This window comes from Nylanderia fulva, unplaced genomic scaffold (assembly GCF_048542155.1).
Source record: "Nylanderia fulva isolate GAGA-0341 unplaced genomic scaffold, ASM4854215v1 Scaffold94, whole genome shotgun sequence".
NCBI lineage: Eukaryota > Metazoa > Arthropoda > Insecta > Hymenoptera > Formicidae > Nylanderia > Nylanderia fulva.
Window position 1 is genome coordinate 55,542 of NW_028191068.1, and position 18,838 is coordinate 74,379.

Sequence of the window (18,838 nt, forward strand, 5' to 3'; positions counted from 1 at the left end):
AAATACAAGGACTGACTTTATGAACACCCAGTATATATCGTATACATGTATATATTTACACACATTATATTCCGTCATTAAGGAAAAAAAAATATTTTCCAGAAAAAAATTATTGATATACATATGTCACGAAAATCATCAGTAGCCGAAAAAATATATATGATGAAATCAATTAACGTGTAATTTTATAGCAATATATTGAGAAATAACTTACCATGAGATCCTATCCGATTTAGTAAGGATGATTCTTTTCTTGCACATCCGGCGATTTTTTTTATACCATATATATATATATATATATAGAGTTCCAAACACAGATTTTTACATGACGATAATTATACACTATATTGTCACCGTACAACACTTATTTACAACATTACAATCACGCATTTAATGTACATTTTCGATTAAACTCGAAGACATACACTCTCTCTCTCTCTCTTTCTCGAAGACGTGCGACGCGCTCCGCAGAAGAAATTTCGCCATTGCAAGCGCGCACGATGACGTCACTATCGATAGCACAGTCGCGCGCGACGACTATCGATAGTATCGATACAATCGATAGTCGACGATTATCGATAGTATCGATACAATCGATAGTCGACGATTATCGATAGTATCGATACAATCGATAGTCGACGATTATCGATAGTATCGATACACTCGTGCGCGTATTTAATTTTTTTTCAAAATATTTTTACCTTCCCTCCTTCAGGTAAATATATTGTGACGTCACGTGTCACGTCACGTGGGACACTCGATATATATATATATATATATATATATGTATGTATGTATATACTGATAAGCGATTGATATTATTGAAGAAACACATTATGCGAAAATTAATTATAAAAGAAAGAATGTTCTGTTCTGGTATACCCAAACAAAATTGAAGAAATTTAATAACAAATGCAAGGCAAGTATTAAACTGTGACACGTCAAATAATGTGACAATCTAACCTAATGTAACCTCTAAAACATGTAGCAACTGATGTTTACACAAATATTGAGAATTTTAGCAGCTTGCGTTTTTATTAATTTACCTTATTATGGAATTTACTTTATAATGAATAATTACAATTATTTGATAATTTGAAAATTTTTATGAAAATATAAATAAATAGGACGCTAAGAAGCAAGTGTTTTTTTTTTTTTTTTTTGCATTTGAATTTTTAATCTCAAAAAAATATATATATAAAAATAAATACATCTTCTTTTATCTATCTTCCAAGCGGCAAACTGACGTCATTGAACGTCAAAATGACGTATGCTTGCTACTTGGGCTTCCACATGTCAGATAAACCAGTGTATTTACATATTTCAATATTCGCAGAATGAATTAACGATACTGAAGAGACGATCAGTAGCTCCTTCAGAGATCCAAGGTCACGTGGGAACATCATCATCATCATGGACGTGAGCGCGTTGTTCAAGGCCAGCGTGAAGCTGGTGGACTCCCGCAACCGGGAGCTGGGCACGGCGACGTCGACGTCGTCGTCGAGGAGGACCGCCTCCTCGAGGAGCGCCTTCTGCACGAAGGCCCAGACGGTGGTCGCGCAAATCTCGAAGCTGCGCGAGTTTCTGTTGGAGAATCGCAAGGCCTACCTGAACTTCTCCAGCTACCTGTCATCCTCGCAGCGGATGACGGACGCGGAGCGCGACGAGATCGACGTGGGCGGGCAGCGGATCATGAGCACCTGCTCGCAGCTGGTGAAGGACCTCAGGCGGGAGGTCGCCTCGTCCACGGGGGACGACCTGACCCGGCAGAACGTCGAGCACCGCGAGATCATGCTGCTGCTGATCGAGGATTATCTGAAAAACGTCTGTCACATCTACTCGGAGCAGAAGGCGATGCGGGTGAAGAGGACTCTGGAGATGCAGAGGATCTCCAGACTGCAGGCCGAGCCCAGGCCGGATCGTCGTCGACTGGAGACCAGGAGAGCGCTGGACGAACGCGAGACCAAGAATCACTCCAACGAGTCCAGTCCGATGAGGATACAAGAGATCAACGAGGACGTCACGTCCTCCACGTTGACCTACGAGGAGGAACCCTCGGCCGAGGACGTGCAGATGTTCGAGTCCGAGAACGAGCAGTTGTACAACGAATTGAATAACTTGACGGAGGAGGTCAAGCAGATTGAGAGCAAGGTGGTGCACATCGCTGAGCTTCAGGAGATCTTTACGGAGAAGGTGCTGGATCAGGATAAGGACCTGGACAGACTGATGACCACTGTGGTGGGATCCACGGAGAATGTGAAGGAGGCCAATGAACAGATTCGACAAGCGATTCAACGCAACGCTGGTCTCAGAGTGTGGATCCTCTTCTTTCTTCTGGTGATGTCGTTCTCTCTGTTATTCCTCGACTGGTATAATCCATAAGAAATGAGCAGAAAGGACCATTGTTTATATAAAAAACACTTGAAATAATCTGTGCAATGGAAATAATCTGATTTACTGATAATTATTATTTTTATTCGGTGGATTATATTAAATTTTATGCATTGTACCAATTTGTTGTACAACGAGCTGAATAACTTGACGGAGGAGATCAAGCAGATTGAGAGCAAGGTGGTGCATATCGCTGAGCTTCAGTAGATCTTTACAGAGAAAGTACTGGATCAGGATAAGGACCTGGACAGGCTGATGACCACTGTGGTGGGATCCATGGAGAATGTGAAGGAAGCCAATGAACAGATTCGACAAGCGATTCAACGCAACGCTGGTTTCAGAGTGTGGATCCTCTTCTTTCTTCTGGTGACGTCGTTCTTTCTGTTATTCCTCGACTGGTATAATCCATAAGAAATGAGCAGAAAGGATTGCTTATATAAAGTACCAATTTGCAGTACTTATATTTTTTATAAGTGTAAAAAAAGGACAAACAAGTGTATTGTGTGGAAGGAAAAAAAAGAAAATAGTCTCCCAAAATATGTGTTGCTATATTTTATCTCAGACATCATTGTACATAAGCTATAGTTAACTTATGGGTAATAAAATTTGTGTAGTATATATATTTATATATATTTACTTATGTACATGCGCGTAATTTACTTATCTTATTTTATCATATATGCACGCACAGAGACATACATACACATTCCGCATTGCTTGGTCAGTCAACACTTTTTTTTTGCATTTGTTGATTATGACAATTGCTAGGAAACATATGGAAGAGTCGTTCCTGACAATTGTCGGCGATTAGTGTGTATGTACGTCTCCCAAGGTACATTATTCGTAAAAAATAATTAAATTGATTAGATTCGACGACAGACAATTTATCTCGTACAAAATAGACGTCTATATTTGTAAAAATAAATCAATAGAAAGGGGAATAATTGTTGTGTTTTACTGATATGAAACTGTCACGTTCTCTGACGAAAAAAATCAAATCTCGCATCTTCCTATTCTTACAAAGTATAAGCACAATCACACAGCGATTTTGCATACTTCCAAAACGATGGACTATGTTGTGTACATTTTTTCTATATTTTATATATATGCAAATATACATATATATATTGACACATAAATTGATATATATACACATTATAACATAAACATGTATATATATATAATTAATAAACATAAATATGTATATATACAATTTATATATAAATGTAAAAAAAATTAATGATTTTTTGCCATTTGATAGCACGATCATTGATAGTCGTCGTAAAAAGATACGATTTTTTTGTTATACTTATGTAAAAGTTATATCTTATCATATATAAAACTAAATTACGACTTTGCGCATTCACTTTTATACATTTTACAAAAGTCTAAATCGTCATATCAAATGTGGGCCATTATCAATATTACATCATAAATGTACATAGTGGTAAAAACAGAAAGAATATAGATCGTTGTGTCAGTGATTTCTCCAGAAAAGTATAATAAAAATAACAATAATTTCGTGTAATATATATTATATTATTGAATTAAAAACAATAATAGAGATGCACGTAAAAAAAAATAAAATTGAAAAATCTCGTAATTCGCAACAGGATAGAGTCGTTTTGCAGTTTCGTACGAGATAATGAAGAAAAAAAATTAAAAATTGCGAAAGAGGAAATAAAATACATACAATTCTATACAAAATGACATTGATCCTAGACAACATAGGGTACAAATAATAAACTAATAATAATCGGCTCTCTTAATTTGGCATGTAATTGTATCTGTAACGCGGATGCTGATCGTGTGGACAACGTTTACCCTCGATTAAGCACTGAGTCACCCACATCGTGGACAGTATCGGAATTCTCAAGTGATTTGCTCTGTCCACAGCCCACGATGGGCATTTTCGATTGGACACGACTACTACATCATTATTGTCGAAATCCATAGCTTCCATGCTTCCTAAAAATTAATGCAATCTCATAAGTTCTTGCACAAGTATTGTTATCGGTTAAAATAATTTTAGAAAAAGAAATATATATATATAATATATATATATATATATATATATATATATAAATGTATATATAATATATATATAAATAATATTTATAATATATATCAATAATAATTTATATATATATATATATATATATATATATATATATATATATTCATTATTTATATAATGATTTATATAATGATTTATGTAATAAAATAATACAAAAATTGAATAAAGTAGTAAAAAATAAGAGCCAGAACAAGGCACAAACAATAATGATCTATAGGTATATCTTGGTCCTTTTTCAGATAATTTTTATCAACTGTCAAATTAACGAAAGAAATTATATGAAAAAGCAAATGATAAAATTATATTTTGTCGCAATGTTTGAGCATTGACGAATAATTGCTTTTTTATCTTTTCTAATGACTGGACTTGATAGAAGAGACATGTTACATTTAATGTTGAAATTGTTGAGAGTTTCCCTGGATATTGGAACATATATTCTTTTAATTTACATATTGTATATGTATTCTTTCATATGTAACTATATAACTTGACGTTTTACTTCTTGTACGATAGAATTTCTTTTATTAATTTGACTGTTGCGCAACAGTCTAAAAAAGGATCCAAATATGAATTATTGAATTTCTTTTTCTGAACATAATTGTTTACACTTTCTGTGGCTGGCTGTTATTTACTCTTTACTTTACTTCGTTAATTTTTATAATTGTATGTTAATTTTTCTAAAAATTTTATACACAGGGTATCCCATAGGACATTGATGAAACTAATCATTTGTCATTTTTTAATGCATGTATTTATTAAAACAAAAATTGTGTTGGAAAGAGGAAAGTATGCAGTTTTTAATGGATATAAATAAAATGTTTGTATACCAGTTTATTTTATTGATAAAAAGTAATGGAAAAAGTGCTAATAATCACATAAAATCACATAAACTAATGATAAATATTTTCAACCGTGCCAGATTTAATAGCAGCTATTAAAAGGATCGTCAATAACATTACAAATGACATGTTAGAAAAAGTTTGAGTGTTCGTAAAAGAACAGAATTTTGTACAAATTTAAATGATGAATACTTCAACCTTTTTCCAATAAAATAAACTAGTATACAAACATTTTATTTATGTTCATTAGAAACTGCAGACTTTCCTCTTTCTAACACAATTTTTGTTTTCTCAGTAATTGCATGCATTAAAAAAATAACAGCTGATTGTTTTCAGCAATTTCTCAATTTTGGGACACCCTGTACATATATATTAATATTTGTTCAAGTATGAATCTGATTTGCGAAAGAAGCTAGCGTCTGCAGTGAGGAGAGAATGCGATATTGTAAAAAAAAGAAATAAATACCTAAATTCTCGGCGATTAAGACCACCGCGCCCGCGTTCTCGCAAACTTTCTCCCAAAGTATGACAAACAGCCTGTCGTATATCAAATTGGGAATTATCACGATCATCTCCGACAGCGGCTTACTCTTACTTGTTTGGAACGTTTCCACATAGGCGTTCTTCTGAAAACTCCAACCGGTCGGAAGCGCGTTCTCCGCTGCGCTTACGATTTTTCCCTAAAAATACCAATTATTGTCATCGTAGTAGATAATAATGCGAACATGATAATAAAAATATAATTATGATAAATGTAACAAAATTGTAAGATGCATAATCATATATTGTATCAACTTGTAGTTGGCTTCTTAGTTTTTTCACTTTTTATCATTCTACAATTTTTTCAAAATTAAAAAAATTTTTTTCGAGCTCCTGGCTCCTCGCCTGGCTCCAGATTGTGACGTCAGAAGCGAGAAAACACAAGCTAAAAATTCTCGCCTCTGACGTCACAATCTGACATTGCGGTGAGGTCTCAGAAATCTCAAAGTGAAGTTGTTCAAAAACATTCATTTCAAAATTAAAAAAAATTTTTTTCGAACTCCTGGCTCCTCGACACATTGGAATTGTGACGTCAGAAGCGAGAAAACACAAGCTAAAAATTCCTAAATGTCATGTCGAAATAAAAAGCACTTCAGATGGCTTTTGCACACTCTTAAAATGCCTCGAGAACTATCCTTTTTGCTTTATAATCAATTAACAGCTTTCTCGCCTCTGACGTCACAATCTGACATTGCGGTGAGGACCCAAAAACCTCAAAGTTAAGTTGCTGGAAAACATTCATTTCAAAATTAAAAAAATTTTTTTTGAGCTCCTGGCTCCTCGCCAGATTGGAATTGTGACGTCAGAAGCGAGAAAACACAAGCTAAAAATTCCTAAATGTTATGTCAAAATAAAAAAGATCTTCAGATGGCTTTAGCACATTTTTAAAATGCCTCGAGAACTATCCTTTTTGCTTTATAATCAATCAACAGCTTTCTCGCCTCTGACATCACAATCTGACATTGCGGTGAGGACCCAGAAACCTCAAAGCTAAGTTGCTGGAAAACATTCATAGTAAGAAAAATAATGACGAAACACAAAAAATGCGAAAGATACGTATGTAACAGAGATATAAAATGCATAAATTCAAAATACTTACCTCTGAACAGCATCTGATGATCCATTTATGATTGCACGCGGGGATATTGACCGACAAGCACAGTATGCTTTTCGTCGTCCTGTTCGGCACATTCGTGATGAGCTTTGTACTTTTGTACTCCTCCGGTGGTATCTGCTCGAATTCTTCGTAGATCTTGCCGCCACCAGCCAGGATCTGCTTATGCAATCTATCGCGGTCGAATGTCACGTTCCAATCCTCCTCGTTCTCGGTATCCGTGTCGGTGGCTTCTGTCTCCACGCCAGATGTAGCCTGCACTACATCTTGATTCCTAAAAGAGCGTAGGATAATTTAATAAAATACCGTGCAGAAGAAAATAAATAAAACAATAAACGTGTTTTTTTACCACCAACAATACTATAAATTTCAGATCCAAGAATATATAAGAAAAAAAATAGGGGTTTCTATTTAAAATTTTCATGTTGATCTTGACCGGGATTTTCAAGAGCGAACAGATATCAAAAAATATATATTTTTTTTAAGCTCTCGACATCAACTCCAAAAATATATTAAAAAAATAGAGGTTTCTATTAAGATTTTTATGTTGACCTTGACCGGGCTTGTCAAGGTCATCCCAAGGTCAAACAGACATCATCCATCATTAAGCTCTATTCTTTTTGTCTGAAACATTTTTTTATTAAATCAATATTTTCATGTTGACCTTGACCGGGCTTGTCAAGATCATCTCAAGGTCAAACAGATATCATCCATCATTAAGCTCTATTCTTTTTGTCTGAAACATTTGTTTATTAAACCAATATTTTCTGAGACACTTCCTAGGATTTTTAAAATCGCCAAGTTGCCAAATGAACGAGAGCAGAAGCGGGGAAAAAAACACCCTATCCAAGGGTCCTTACCTGTCTAAGTCTTTCAAGGCCAGGCAGGTGAGGATGAACGACATGCCCTTGAAGATGTTGGAGTTGGCGGGCGGGATCGGGCCGAGTTTGGCGACGGTCTCCGGATCCTCCGCGTTCTTCCTATTCTTCCTGCCCTTGATCCTACTCTGCGGGCCCTTCTGATACGTCCCGGTGATCTCCCTCTGCACCCCTCTCAGAGCGAGTTCGTCGTCAGCCGACTCGACGTTCGACTCGCCGCTCGACAGGCCCTCGTTCTCCGAGATCGCCTTGTCCTTGGACCGGACAGACACGCCGGACACCGAAGGCTCCGAGACGCTGGTCGTTTTGCTGGTCGAGCCGCTGGTCCCGCTGCCCTTGGACTTTGGCGTAGAGAAACCCGGGGTACCGATTCGCTTGGAGCGTCGCTTACCGTCCACCATGTTGTCCAGGGTCACCTGGCCGAGCACCTTCGGGGTGCTCGGCAACGAGCTCTTGGAGTCCACCTCCTCCTTGAGCACCTGAGCCTGGCCGGGCAAGAGGAAGATGTCCTGCATTTGCACGCGCAATCGCTCACCGTCGTCGGTCTCCACCGTGTAGTAGGTGTCGCTACTGATATCGTCCTGGTCTCCGTTGCTCATCGTCGACGATGACTTCGTGGAGTCGACGATGATGCCGCAGCAGCCGTAATCGTTCGTGGTCGCGTACACGGACAGACCGTTCCTAAGAATCTTTGGTATCGGTATCACGAAATCCGGTATCAGGGTCTTGCTCTTGCCGTCGTAGAAGTTCACCTTGTACTTGGTCTTGAGCCGATCGCTCACCCTACCGGGATAGTAATTGTTGTCCGACCACTTGGCGAAGACGCTCTTGCCGATCAGTTCGTCAGCCGGATCATTCGACGGTGACGACGACGAATTCGCCAGGACGTCCTTGCTCTCCGTACTTTCCAGTCTGCTCTTCTTCCTGTTGGACGGGGTGTCTCCGGCCTCCGCGACGGAAGCGGAGGCTTGCGGAGTCTGCTCGGCGTTCGCGATTGCCACGTTGTTGCCGGTCTGGTTCGACCTGGCCATTTTGCTCCTGGGTCTCTTCACAGCTTTCCCTTTCTTCGTGCTCTTCGGGGTTGTGGTGAGCTCGATTTTGGCCTCCGCAGCCTCCTCCGGCGTCGACGAACGGACGAAGTTGCTCCTAAGATGCTGAAGATGGTTCCGAGGATCCATCAGATCGACGTTGCCGCTGATGTTCGCGGTAAAGAGCTCCGTGTTGGCGACACTCAGCACCGTCGAGGTCAGCAGTTGGTGATTCTTCCACTCGCGGGTCACGCGGTCGTAGGTCATCGGCGTCTCGTGCGTCGGCAGCGAGTCCTGGAAGGACTTCTTGACGTCTCGCCTCGCCAGCGACCAAACCTGGCTCTTCTGGATCTTCGCGTTCAGGGCGGCGGCGCTGGACAAGGCGGAGCTCGACGAGCTGATGGAAGACATGATGGACAGTCGGGGGTTCAGCTGGTACAGCTGAGGGTTGCTGTTGACGGAACCGGGCGGCGAGTCCTTGTTGTCGGAGATGTCCGCCAACAGAGTAGATTGACTGTCTTCGTTCTTCTGCCTACCCAGGCTGGGGTCGATTACCGCGGGCTCGCAATGCACCGCCGTCAGCTCCTTGCTCACGCACTCCTTCGTGCTCTCGTCCACGTGAATCGTGCACTTCAGTCTGACATAGAGACCGATTTCCCGCTCCATCTGGAATAATTTTTTTTATAAATTTGTATAATTTATGCAAAATTTTTTTTTAAATATGATAAACTCTCTACAGCTCTTCTAGGTCTATAATCAATTTATATATTTTTATACGATAATAATAATAATAGTAATAATAATAATAATAATTATTATTATTATTATTATCACTATTATTTCAACAAAAAAATTAATCAGAACGAGACTAGTCGTTTCTTATAGTTTTTTGAATGCTGAAGACGAATCCGGTTTCCAAATTGCTCCATCACGTCACAATTTTGAGAAATATTTAATTAAAGTTGCAAAAAAGAGCTATTTTCATAAACTTTGTCATATTATAACTATAATATGTGACTTATAACTATAATTTTTAGTAACGCTTATGGTTAATATGAGTTGTGTTGCAGACGTTAACTGTAATTTACAATTAGGTCATTAACGGTTTACTAAATAGCTTTGAAGGATTTTTTAGGCCATTGAATATAAATTCAATGTCAAAATTGTCAAATTCAAAATGGTGGATGTCGAAATTTTTAAAATGTTTTTTTTTTTTATATAAATCCGCAATATCAAGTCCACCATTTTGAATTTGACAATTTTGACACTGAATTTGTATTCACTGACCTGAAAAACCTTTAAGATTAACTCAACATATTTAAAATTTATTTGGTAAATCTTCAATGATCCAAGTCACAACTAACTTCCTTCATCAAAATTTCAAAATTCGCAGGACATCAAAAATTCCTTTTGAGGGTTGAAAGTCCTAACAATAATATACTTCATTTTGGTTTCAATAAAACTTCTCTAGCACGTCATATATTGTAGCTATAATATATGACAAAGTTAGTGAAAAAAGTCCTTTTTTGCAACTTTAATTAAATATTTCTCAAAATAGTGATGTAATAGAATAATTTGGAAACCAGATTCGTCTTCAGCATCCAAAAAACGACTAGTCTCATAATTCTTTTTGTCAAACAGTTTCATCAACCTATTGCACCATCTACCTGGATAGTCTTAACCGGAGCACTGTTGTGTACCGGTTCAGACTTGCTCTTCTCCTCCGCATTAGACGTGTCATTATCGCTTAGATTGATGATCTCGATGTTATCCGGATCCCTGAATACGAAGGCACCGCTCTTGATGTTGTCCAGTTTCTTCACACTATCTACTTTACTGTCAGCTTTCGTAAAAATTGCGTCGCAGGAGAAGGTGTCCGATTCCACGCTCAGGGTTTGGTCAGGGTTGTCGTTCTTCTTGGATTCCAGGCTACCGTTCACCATTCTGCTATCCGTTAGTGGTCTCGAATCCAAGGACGACTCCTTCATACTCTCCTTGTAGCTGAAATCGCTGTCACTCTTATTCTCGAAGCTGCTCTTTCCCAGGGTCTGCACCTCGGAGCCCTCCCCTGAATCCTGGAAGAACCCCGGACGAGTCTTGTCGTTCTCCTCGCGCGACTCGTCGACGATCTCAACGACTTCCGGCTCCTGTTTGCTGCTCTTGCCGTCGTAGATCACCTCGGCCGACGTGTCGACGGTCTTCTCGTCCTCGTCGATCTGCACCACCTCCAGCTTCTTGTCATCCCCTGCACTAGCCTGACTTGCGCCTTCGTATATCAGTTCCACACTGCTTCGCAATTTGGTCTGGGAAGACGAGATCTCCTTATTCTCATCCTTCTCAACGGTTTTCCCCGTGCAATTCGTCTGCTCAATCTTGTTGCTCTCATCAAAAGATGCTTCCATATCCTCTACTTTCCCAGATCTCTCCTCTAAAGTTTCAGTCGCGGATTTCTCGTCTAGGGTAACCAAGGTCGAATCAGCGTCCCTCTTCGCTTCCGTCGACAAGTCGTGGTCTTTCACCTGCAAGTCGCTCTCGTTGATGGAATTCGCGTTGACGAGAATGCTGTCGTTTGCGCTGACATCGGTTAGTTTGCTGGAAACGTTTAGATTCTCGTCCTTCCCCGCATTACAACATTTCTCGGAGAAAACTTCTTCTGACTGATCCGCTGCCTGTTCCGAGTGACGAGGTTTCTCTGTCTTGTCATTATCGATCGTCGCGCGTTCCTGAGAACTGGCCAAAGAGTTTTGAGCAAACTCCTGGTTGCTAGGATCCTGAGTCTCTTCTATTATCTCATGTTTGTCCATGTTCTTGAACAAATCTTGATACGAGTCGTCAGAACCGCCAGACTGATGACTTTCTTCCTCCTCTGGTTGCTTTTCAGGATTTTCTACATTATCTACGGATATTGTTCTGGCAATTTTAGCTGGTGGTTCGTCGAAGGAGCCAGCTTTGCGCTTCAAACTTGTCGCAATGTCAATTCCTTTCCTAGAGGGCGAGTGATTCTGCGGTGGTGTAGCTTGGATGATCTCGTCCTCGTCGGAAAGCTCATCTTTCTTGTCCGAATCCTTTATTTCACTGGTGACATCTCCTGCTTCCTCTGCCTTTTCATCTCCGATATGTCTGATCTCTTCATTTAATGGCTGCGCAGCCATTGTTTTATCATCTGTCTGCGATGTGTTTGCGATCTGTTGTGAATCAGACTTTTGGAGATTGATGTCTTTATCTTCCACCAGCTTCACATTATCGGTCATGCTCTCATCTCCTTCGACAACAAGACGAAAGTCTTGGCTTTCGTTCCAGCTTGCGTTTTGGCTTTCGTTGGTACCTCTCTTCTTGGAATCCTCATCGATCCCTTTGTTGATCTCTTGCGTGTCAAGCACGCAAGTATCTGGTTCCTCTGAGTTTGACATTATCGATAGATTGTGATGCACATTCTAAAAATAAAATTTAGGTATTATTATACTGATTACATTTTTATTACATTATACTGTTTCTATTTTATTATATTATTATATTTTTCCTACACTCTTAATATCTTCTAATATTTATAACTTTGATATCGATATATATACATTACAGTTATATTATCAAATATTATTTGTGTATATAAAGATAAGGCATATTTATAAAGTTGGAGATCAAGCCAACAAATACAAATCATCGCAAGCAAATATCAACAAACGTTGTAGAAGCATTATTTAAATATTGACTTATCTCATTTAATTATAAAAATAATCATGCAATCATAAAAATCATCATTATCAAATTCTTGTAATTATAAAAAACTATTATAAAAATTGTTACATTATATATAAAAATCAAAAAAATATTTTATAAGAAAAATTGAAAAAATTCATAATTAATGCTCCTTCACCCCCCACCCCCCAACCTTTACCTAATCGCTAATATCATTCGTAACGTTTGTTTGATTTTTAAAAATTTAGAAAAAAAAAACAGAAAAATTAATTTAAAAATGCAACGAAAATTGTCAAAAATGGCAATTAAAAAAATACAATAACACGTGTACATGCATTAAATCATAGTTTTTTCTTGGATAAAAAAATTTTAATTCAAGTTTGCGATTAAGAGCACGTGTAATTATTTAGGAGCAAAAAAGGAGCTTACAAAAAAAAATATATATATATATACAAATTAAAAAATATATACATATATATATATATATGTATATATATATATATATATACAGGATTATCGGAATGGCGACAAAAAAAGGTTACGGCGGGAACGTCTGGCCGAGCGATGACGCAATTTCGCGTTGTCGACGGAAGTCGGAGTAGAAAAGTCGCGGGCGAGAGAGAGAGCCTCACCGATGATGTCCGGCGTCCCCTTCGATCGAATTCGTATATGTGTTCACCTACGTCGCAAACCTACTCGAAGGAACGCATTTGCCTCCGCGATCGGCGGCGATCCTAGAAAGAGGATGCAGGGAGCGATCTCGTTGGTCTGCGCCACAGACAGATCCTCGAACACGCTCCGGTCGCTCTACGCACCGCGCCGACAGAGACGAAGTGATCGTTCCGCGCGCAAAAACTGCAACCGAGGAAGCCGGCCGCTCTCGGCAAGCAATCGCGCGCTTCCCCCTTTAGCCCCTCAAGTCGGCGATGAGATGACGGGTGTGTTCGAAAAGATTAAATAGAGCGAAATTGGACAATCGGGATGAACGGTTCTGATTGGTCGGTTAAATTACTAGATATTCCCTAGAAGGGTTCTAGGCATTTTTTGATCAAATTTAGTAAATTTGTTCGTTTTTTTCAGTTCTCACTAGATTTAGGGCTATAAAATTATAATTTTTCTAGTAAATTTGTTCGTTTTTTAGTTTTCAATAGATTTGGATCTATAAAATAATAAAATTTTTAGTAAACTTGTTTGTTTTTTTAGTTTTTACTAAATTTAGATCTATAAAATTATAATTTTTCTAGTAAATTTGTTAATTTTTTATTATACTTTTTAATAGATTTGGATAAATATAATTTTTCTAGTAAATTTGTTCATTTTTTATTATATTTTTAATAAATTTGGATATATAAAATTTTGAATTTTGTAATAAATTTGTTCATTTTTTATTTTTCAATAGATTTGGATCTATAAAATAATAAAATTTTTAGTAAATTTGTTTGTTTTTTATTTTTCAATAGATTTGGATAGATAAAATTGTAAATTTTCTAGTAAATTTGTTCGTTTTTTAGTTTTTACTAGATTTGGATCAATGAAATTATAAATTTTCCTGTAAATGTACTCATTTTTCAACTTTTTACTAGATTTTGATTAATAAAATTATAAATTTTCTAATAAATTTTTCAAGTTTTTAATTTTTCACTAGATTTGGTGCAAATAAAATTATAATTTTTCTAATAAATTTGTGCCTCTCTATATTTTTCACTAGATTTGGAGCGAAAAATTATAAAGTTTTAGTAAATTTACTAATTTTTGTTATTTTTATTTAGTTGTGTGATACATAATCGACTTCCTGATTGGTCAATTATAAACAACTATATGTACTATTACCTAGACCTAGAAATACTATTAAAAATAGTAACATTATTAATAAATACTATTTTACATTTCTATTAGATATATTTCTATATCTTATTAATTTTGTTATTATATTATCTTATATATTTTTATATATAATATATATTTATATTATATATATATATTTTTTTTTCTTATATAATTCTACTATACTATTTTACATTTTTATTAGATATATTTCTATATATTATTATATTAATTTTGTTATTATATATTCTTATATATTTTTATATATAATATATATTTATATTATATATATATATATATTTTTCTTATATAATTCTATTTTCTTTCTATTGATGGATATATTTCCATTCCCTGAGGGTCGATTGTGTAACTTTTTTTAAAGTGAAAATGTGAAAAGTGAAAAATTTCTTTCAATTGCACCTCGATTACATTTTAAAATCAATGCGTGATTAGCGGAAATTTTTCACTTTTCACGTTTTTACTTAAAAAATTATACAATGGATCTTCTGTTCTTATTGGTGGACATATTTTCGTTCCGCGTTTTTATTGGTGGAGAAACTAGAGGCTTATCTATACCTCATTTATTCCTATAGGAGGCTCCAATCGCTCATTTTCGGAACGCGACGACGACGGCGGGCAACGGTCGGCACTAGGGATGGGCGATATTCAAAATAAAATCGATTTTAATAACATCGATTTTTGAAAAAAGAATCGATTTTGAAAATCGATTTTCTATTTGAAAAAATCGACAAATCGATTAATCGAATAAAAAATTATTGATAATTAGGGTTATTATTTTTTTATTGAATTTTATAATATCTTGTTATTTTTTGTTTTTTATTAATACATTCCAGTTGTGCCTTGTGCCCAAAGTTCTTCTACCTAAAAATTTATATATATATATACATATAATTCATTTAACTCATTTGTTTTAAATAAATGAATAAAAGGTCACAAGAATAGCAAAACACTCAATTGCATTAAGTTACAACACATTATATACTTAACAGTTATTTTACATTGGAATAAACTTTCGAATAAAAAACTGAAAATTAAATGACAGAAATAGGAAATGTTAGATAGAAAATAGGAACTGTCACCGTTTACTTTAAAAAAATATCATGCCTTATCTAGTAAAAAAACAAAACAGTCACAAAAGAGGAATACAGTAATACAGTTGCAGGAGTATAACAGTTTTGTTGTCACTCTAAACCCCAATCCTTTCGTGCAAGCGAACCGAGAAACAACAGTTTGTTTAAGTGCTCACCGGATAGTCTGTTTCGATTGTCGGTTTTGATGTCGCCAGCTTGAGAAAACAGCCGTTCGGATGGCACCGACGTGCCAATAATACTGACGTATTTTATTGCCAATTTGTACAATGACGGAAATGCGAGTTTCATTGATGACCAATACTTGAGAGGATTTTCATAGCGCGGGATGACTGGTTGGCTGAAATATTGTCTTATTTCAAAACTAACGTCTTCGCTGTGAGCACCGTAGTCAGCTTTAGTCGCAACCAAGTGGTCATGAAAACTCCAGAGATCGTTATTTGCTGTCGTTTCAATGGGTACTTTTTCATACATTTTTTGTACAGTATCCCTTTTAATGTAATCATTAATTCGCGATATTGCAGAAGAAGCAGCCAGAGCGCTTTCAAAGTGGAGTTTTTTGAATCTCGGATCCAGTATATTTGAAATGGCTAGTATTTTATGCAACTCAAAATCTTTAAATCGTCTATTAATCGTTGCTTCAAGTTTTTCTTTAAACTCGTGTCCATATTTTGTTGAAGGCTTATATTCTCGAACAGCCACTTTCAGGCAGCGAACTAACGGGATAATAACGCTACATGTTGGATAGGAGTCTCCACTGACTTCAGTGATGACACGTTCGACTGGTTTCATGAGGGATATAACATCTTTCAACATTTGCATTTCTTCTCGTTTTAACATATCTGGTGCAGTCGGACACTTCGACATAACCGGATAAACATATTCCTCGAGAGTAAGAAATCTTTCTAGCATGTAGAGCGTCGAGTTCCAACGTGTAGGAACATCTTGAATAAATTTTAACGTGGTTCCTTCCGTTTTTCCGTCTCGTATTTGCAGCTTCTTTAATTCATCGCAAGCCACGACGCTTCTTCTTGTAATTGTTACGATAGCCCTCACTTTTGCAATCGTTTCCCGCACAGTGGGCATAGCGACTAGTACGTCTGGTACGAGATGAGATAGAGTATGCGCAAAGCAGGCCAAATGTTTGTCCTGTCCCACGAAGTCGCGTACAGCTTTTTTGATGTTGGCCGCACTATCCGTAACGACTGTCGTAATTCTCGATTGCTCCAAATTGAAGTCCTTTATAACTGAAGTTAAACACTCTCCGAGGTACTGTGATGTGTGGTTTTCACTCATCGGAAAAACTCCAACGCATCCACTCTTCATTTCGATTTGTGGAGTTACATAGTGGATAGTGACGCCTAGATAACTTTGGTTGCCGACATCTGTCCAATTGTCACATGTTATGCAATAAGAATCAAGTTTTTTGAGAGTGGCTATAAAGCGCTCTTTCAATACATCATATCGGACGTCTATCAATCTTGTCATGGTTTTTCTGCTCGGCACAGTGTAGAGAGGTGCTACTGTTTTCATGAGTAATTTAAAGCCTTCGTTGTGCACTGTAGATAATGGCATTTTATCGACCGCGATCATATACAAAATGGCATTTGTAATTTTGTCAGACGTCTTGCCTCCTTCTGTTAAAATAAAATCACAAGTCCTTTGTCAAATAATCAAAAATTAAATAAAGATTTTTTTATGGCATACATACCTAAAAATGATTTCGTACGCTCAAATGCTTCGTCGATTCTAATTAACTTTCCCTGTAATCAAAAGTATTTGTTGTTTTATTAAATTTATGAATCAGTCATTTTTCTATTTACTATAATTGTTTATTTACTTGTTATTATACTTTTTTATTTTTTACTTGTTATTTATATACTTTTTATTACTTTATATACTTGTCATTTATATATTTATATTTATTTTATGTTTTACTTGTTATTTACATATTTTTTTTACCTGTGATTTGAATTTTCCTCGTTTCGACTGTGGAGGATCATCAGTAGAATCGTCACTAGATCCAGAAGTCACATGAACTTTTCGCTTCAGTCTATTAGCTTGGGGGCAAAACAATGCATGGCTTGCACTAAGGTGCTGAAACAAGTTTGTTGTGTTCCCGCCATGTTTATACACCTTATTGCAAATGTTACAACGGGCTGTAACATTAGTTTCTTTTTCAAAATATTGCCACGCTGCACTTGGTTGTTTTGACCTATTAAATATTAAATAATAGTTAAGATTAAGACAATCTTTCAGAATGACCCCTAAAAAAGGTAAAAATTTGCAAAGAATACTAAAAACAACTTACTCAGATTTAATCTTTGTTACGCCTAAACTTTTTGGTGAAGCTTCAGTTGGCGTGATAATCTTTGTTACGCCTGAACCTTTTGATGAGGCTTCAGTTGGCGTGATCTCCTCTTGGAGCTCTTGGGCTATCACTAGTACTACTTGAGAATCTCGAGAATCATCTTCTGTATTCTCGATCAATGTACTATAAAAAAGCAGATATTAAATTAAATAAATTGAACAAGGCCATAAATCGTCAACAATTTTTACACTCACCAATCCAGATCATCAATAGATTGAAACAGTGTTTGTGTATCGATTTCTTCGTCGTCATTACTGATTTCGATTTCACTTCCATACAGATTGTGAAATGCTTCTTCGAATGCCTTATCGTTATCTAAAATTAAAAGAATACATATAGGGTATATGATAAGAATAAAATAATAATCTAATACACATTGATCCCCTCCCGGAGATATGTCTTTCCTTAAATAAATACGAAATATGTATACAATTAAAGAAATTATCATCACGTTATCATCATCGGAAATCAAACAAAATTATAGATTATAGATGTTGGAGGTTATGTGATATACTTAATCGAAAAAATATAAATTTAATAGTTAGTACTTACCGTTTATGACATCCATCGCTGACTCGCATTAAATACGAAAAAGTTCAGCAATTTTCAATTTTTGAGACAAAATCGAAATATATCTCCCGTCACACACGACACATGACGCATTTTTTTGTTTCCTTCGTGCAGCAAGATTAAGATGTTAAGAAATGTTATGTTATGTTGGAATGTTGGTGTTGGGAAAAAAGATAAAGTTGGCAGTATTGAAAATTACCAGTGCTGCGTTTTGTTTCTCCCAATTAATTTTCAATACTACCAACTTTATCTTTTTTCCCAACACCAACAAAATCAATTTTCGAACGCACTCATGTAGGAAAGATAGGTATAATTATTTCGATATTGCCTCATAAAAATCGAAAATCGATTAATCGACCGACAAAAAAATCGATAAAATATAATCGATTATTTGGATTAAA

General features: G+C 36.4%; 3 protein-coding genes across 6 annotated transcripts; 1 reads left to right on the forward strand and 2 right to left on the reverse strand.

The window, feature by feature from the left end:
• Window positions 1-739: 739 nt before the first annotated feature.
• Syx18 (syntaxin 18) lies at window positions 740-3,368 on the forward strand. The gene is made up of 2 exons (XM_029306663.2): window positions 740-919; window positions 1,337-3,368. The coding sequence occupies exon 2, from the start codon at window positions 1,414-1,416 to the stop codon at window positions 2,380-2,382; it is 969 nt and encodes a 322-aa protein (XP_029162496.2). The 5' UTR covers window positions 740-919; window positions 1,337-1,413; the 3' UTR covers window positions 2,383-3,368.
• On the reverse strand, window positions 2,921-13,467 carry LOC114934067 (uncharacterized). Of its 3 annotated transcripts, none has more exons than XM_029306686.2 (6): window positions 13,260-13,467; window positions 10,535-12,301; window positions 7,822-9,533; window positions 6,947-7,235; window positions 5,774-5,987; window positions 2,921-4,359 (listed from the first exon to the last, which is right to left on the reverse strand). In XM_029306686.2, the coding sequence occupies exons 2-6, from the start codon at window positions 12,275-12,277 to the stop codon at window positions 4,157-4,159; spliced, it is 4,161 nt and encodes a 1,386-aa protein (XP_029162519.1). In that variant the 5' UTR covers window positions 12,278-12,301; window positions 13,260-13,467; the 3' UTR covers window positions 2,921-4,156. The 3 variants fall into 3 exon arrangements, with proteins under 3 accessions (XP_029162519.1, XP_029162518.1, XP_029162520.1); XM_029306685.2 differs by having other exon boundaries at window positions 13,196-13,467; XM_029306687.2 differs by lacking the exon at window positions 13,260-13,467 and adding an exon at window positions 13,106-13,155.
• A 1,703-nt stretch (window positions 13,468-15,170) lies between these two features.
• On the reverse strand, window positions 15,171-18,838 carry LOC114935718 (E3 SUMO-protein ligase ZBED1-like). Of its 2 annotated transcripts, XM_085490004.1 has the most exons (7): window positions 18,420-18,835; window positions 18,062-18,182; window positions 17,808-17,990; window positions 17,459-17,711; window positions 17,208-17,259; window positions 15,655-17,133; window positions 15,171-15,269 (listed from the first exon to the last, which is right to left on the reverse strand). In XM_085490004.1, exons 1-7 carry the CDS (start codon window positions 18,433-18,435, stop codon window positions 15,211-15,213), a joined length of 2,163 nt encoding a protein of 720 aa, XP_085346130.1. In that variant the 5' UTR covers window positions 18,436-18,835; the 3' UTR covers window positions 15,171-15,210. The 2 variants fall into 2 exon arrangements, with proteins under 2 accessions (XP_085346130.1, XP_085346129.1); XM_085490003.1 differs by having other exon boundaries at window positions 15,171-17,133; window positions 18,420-18,838.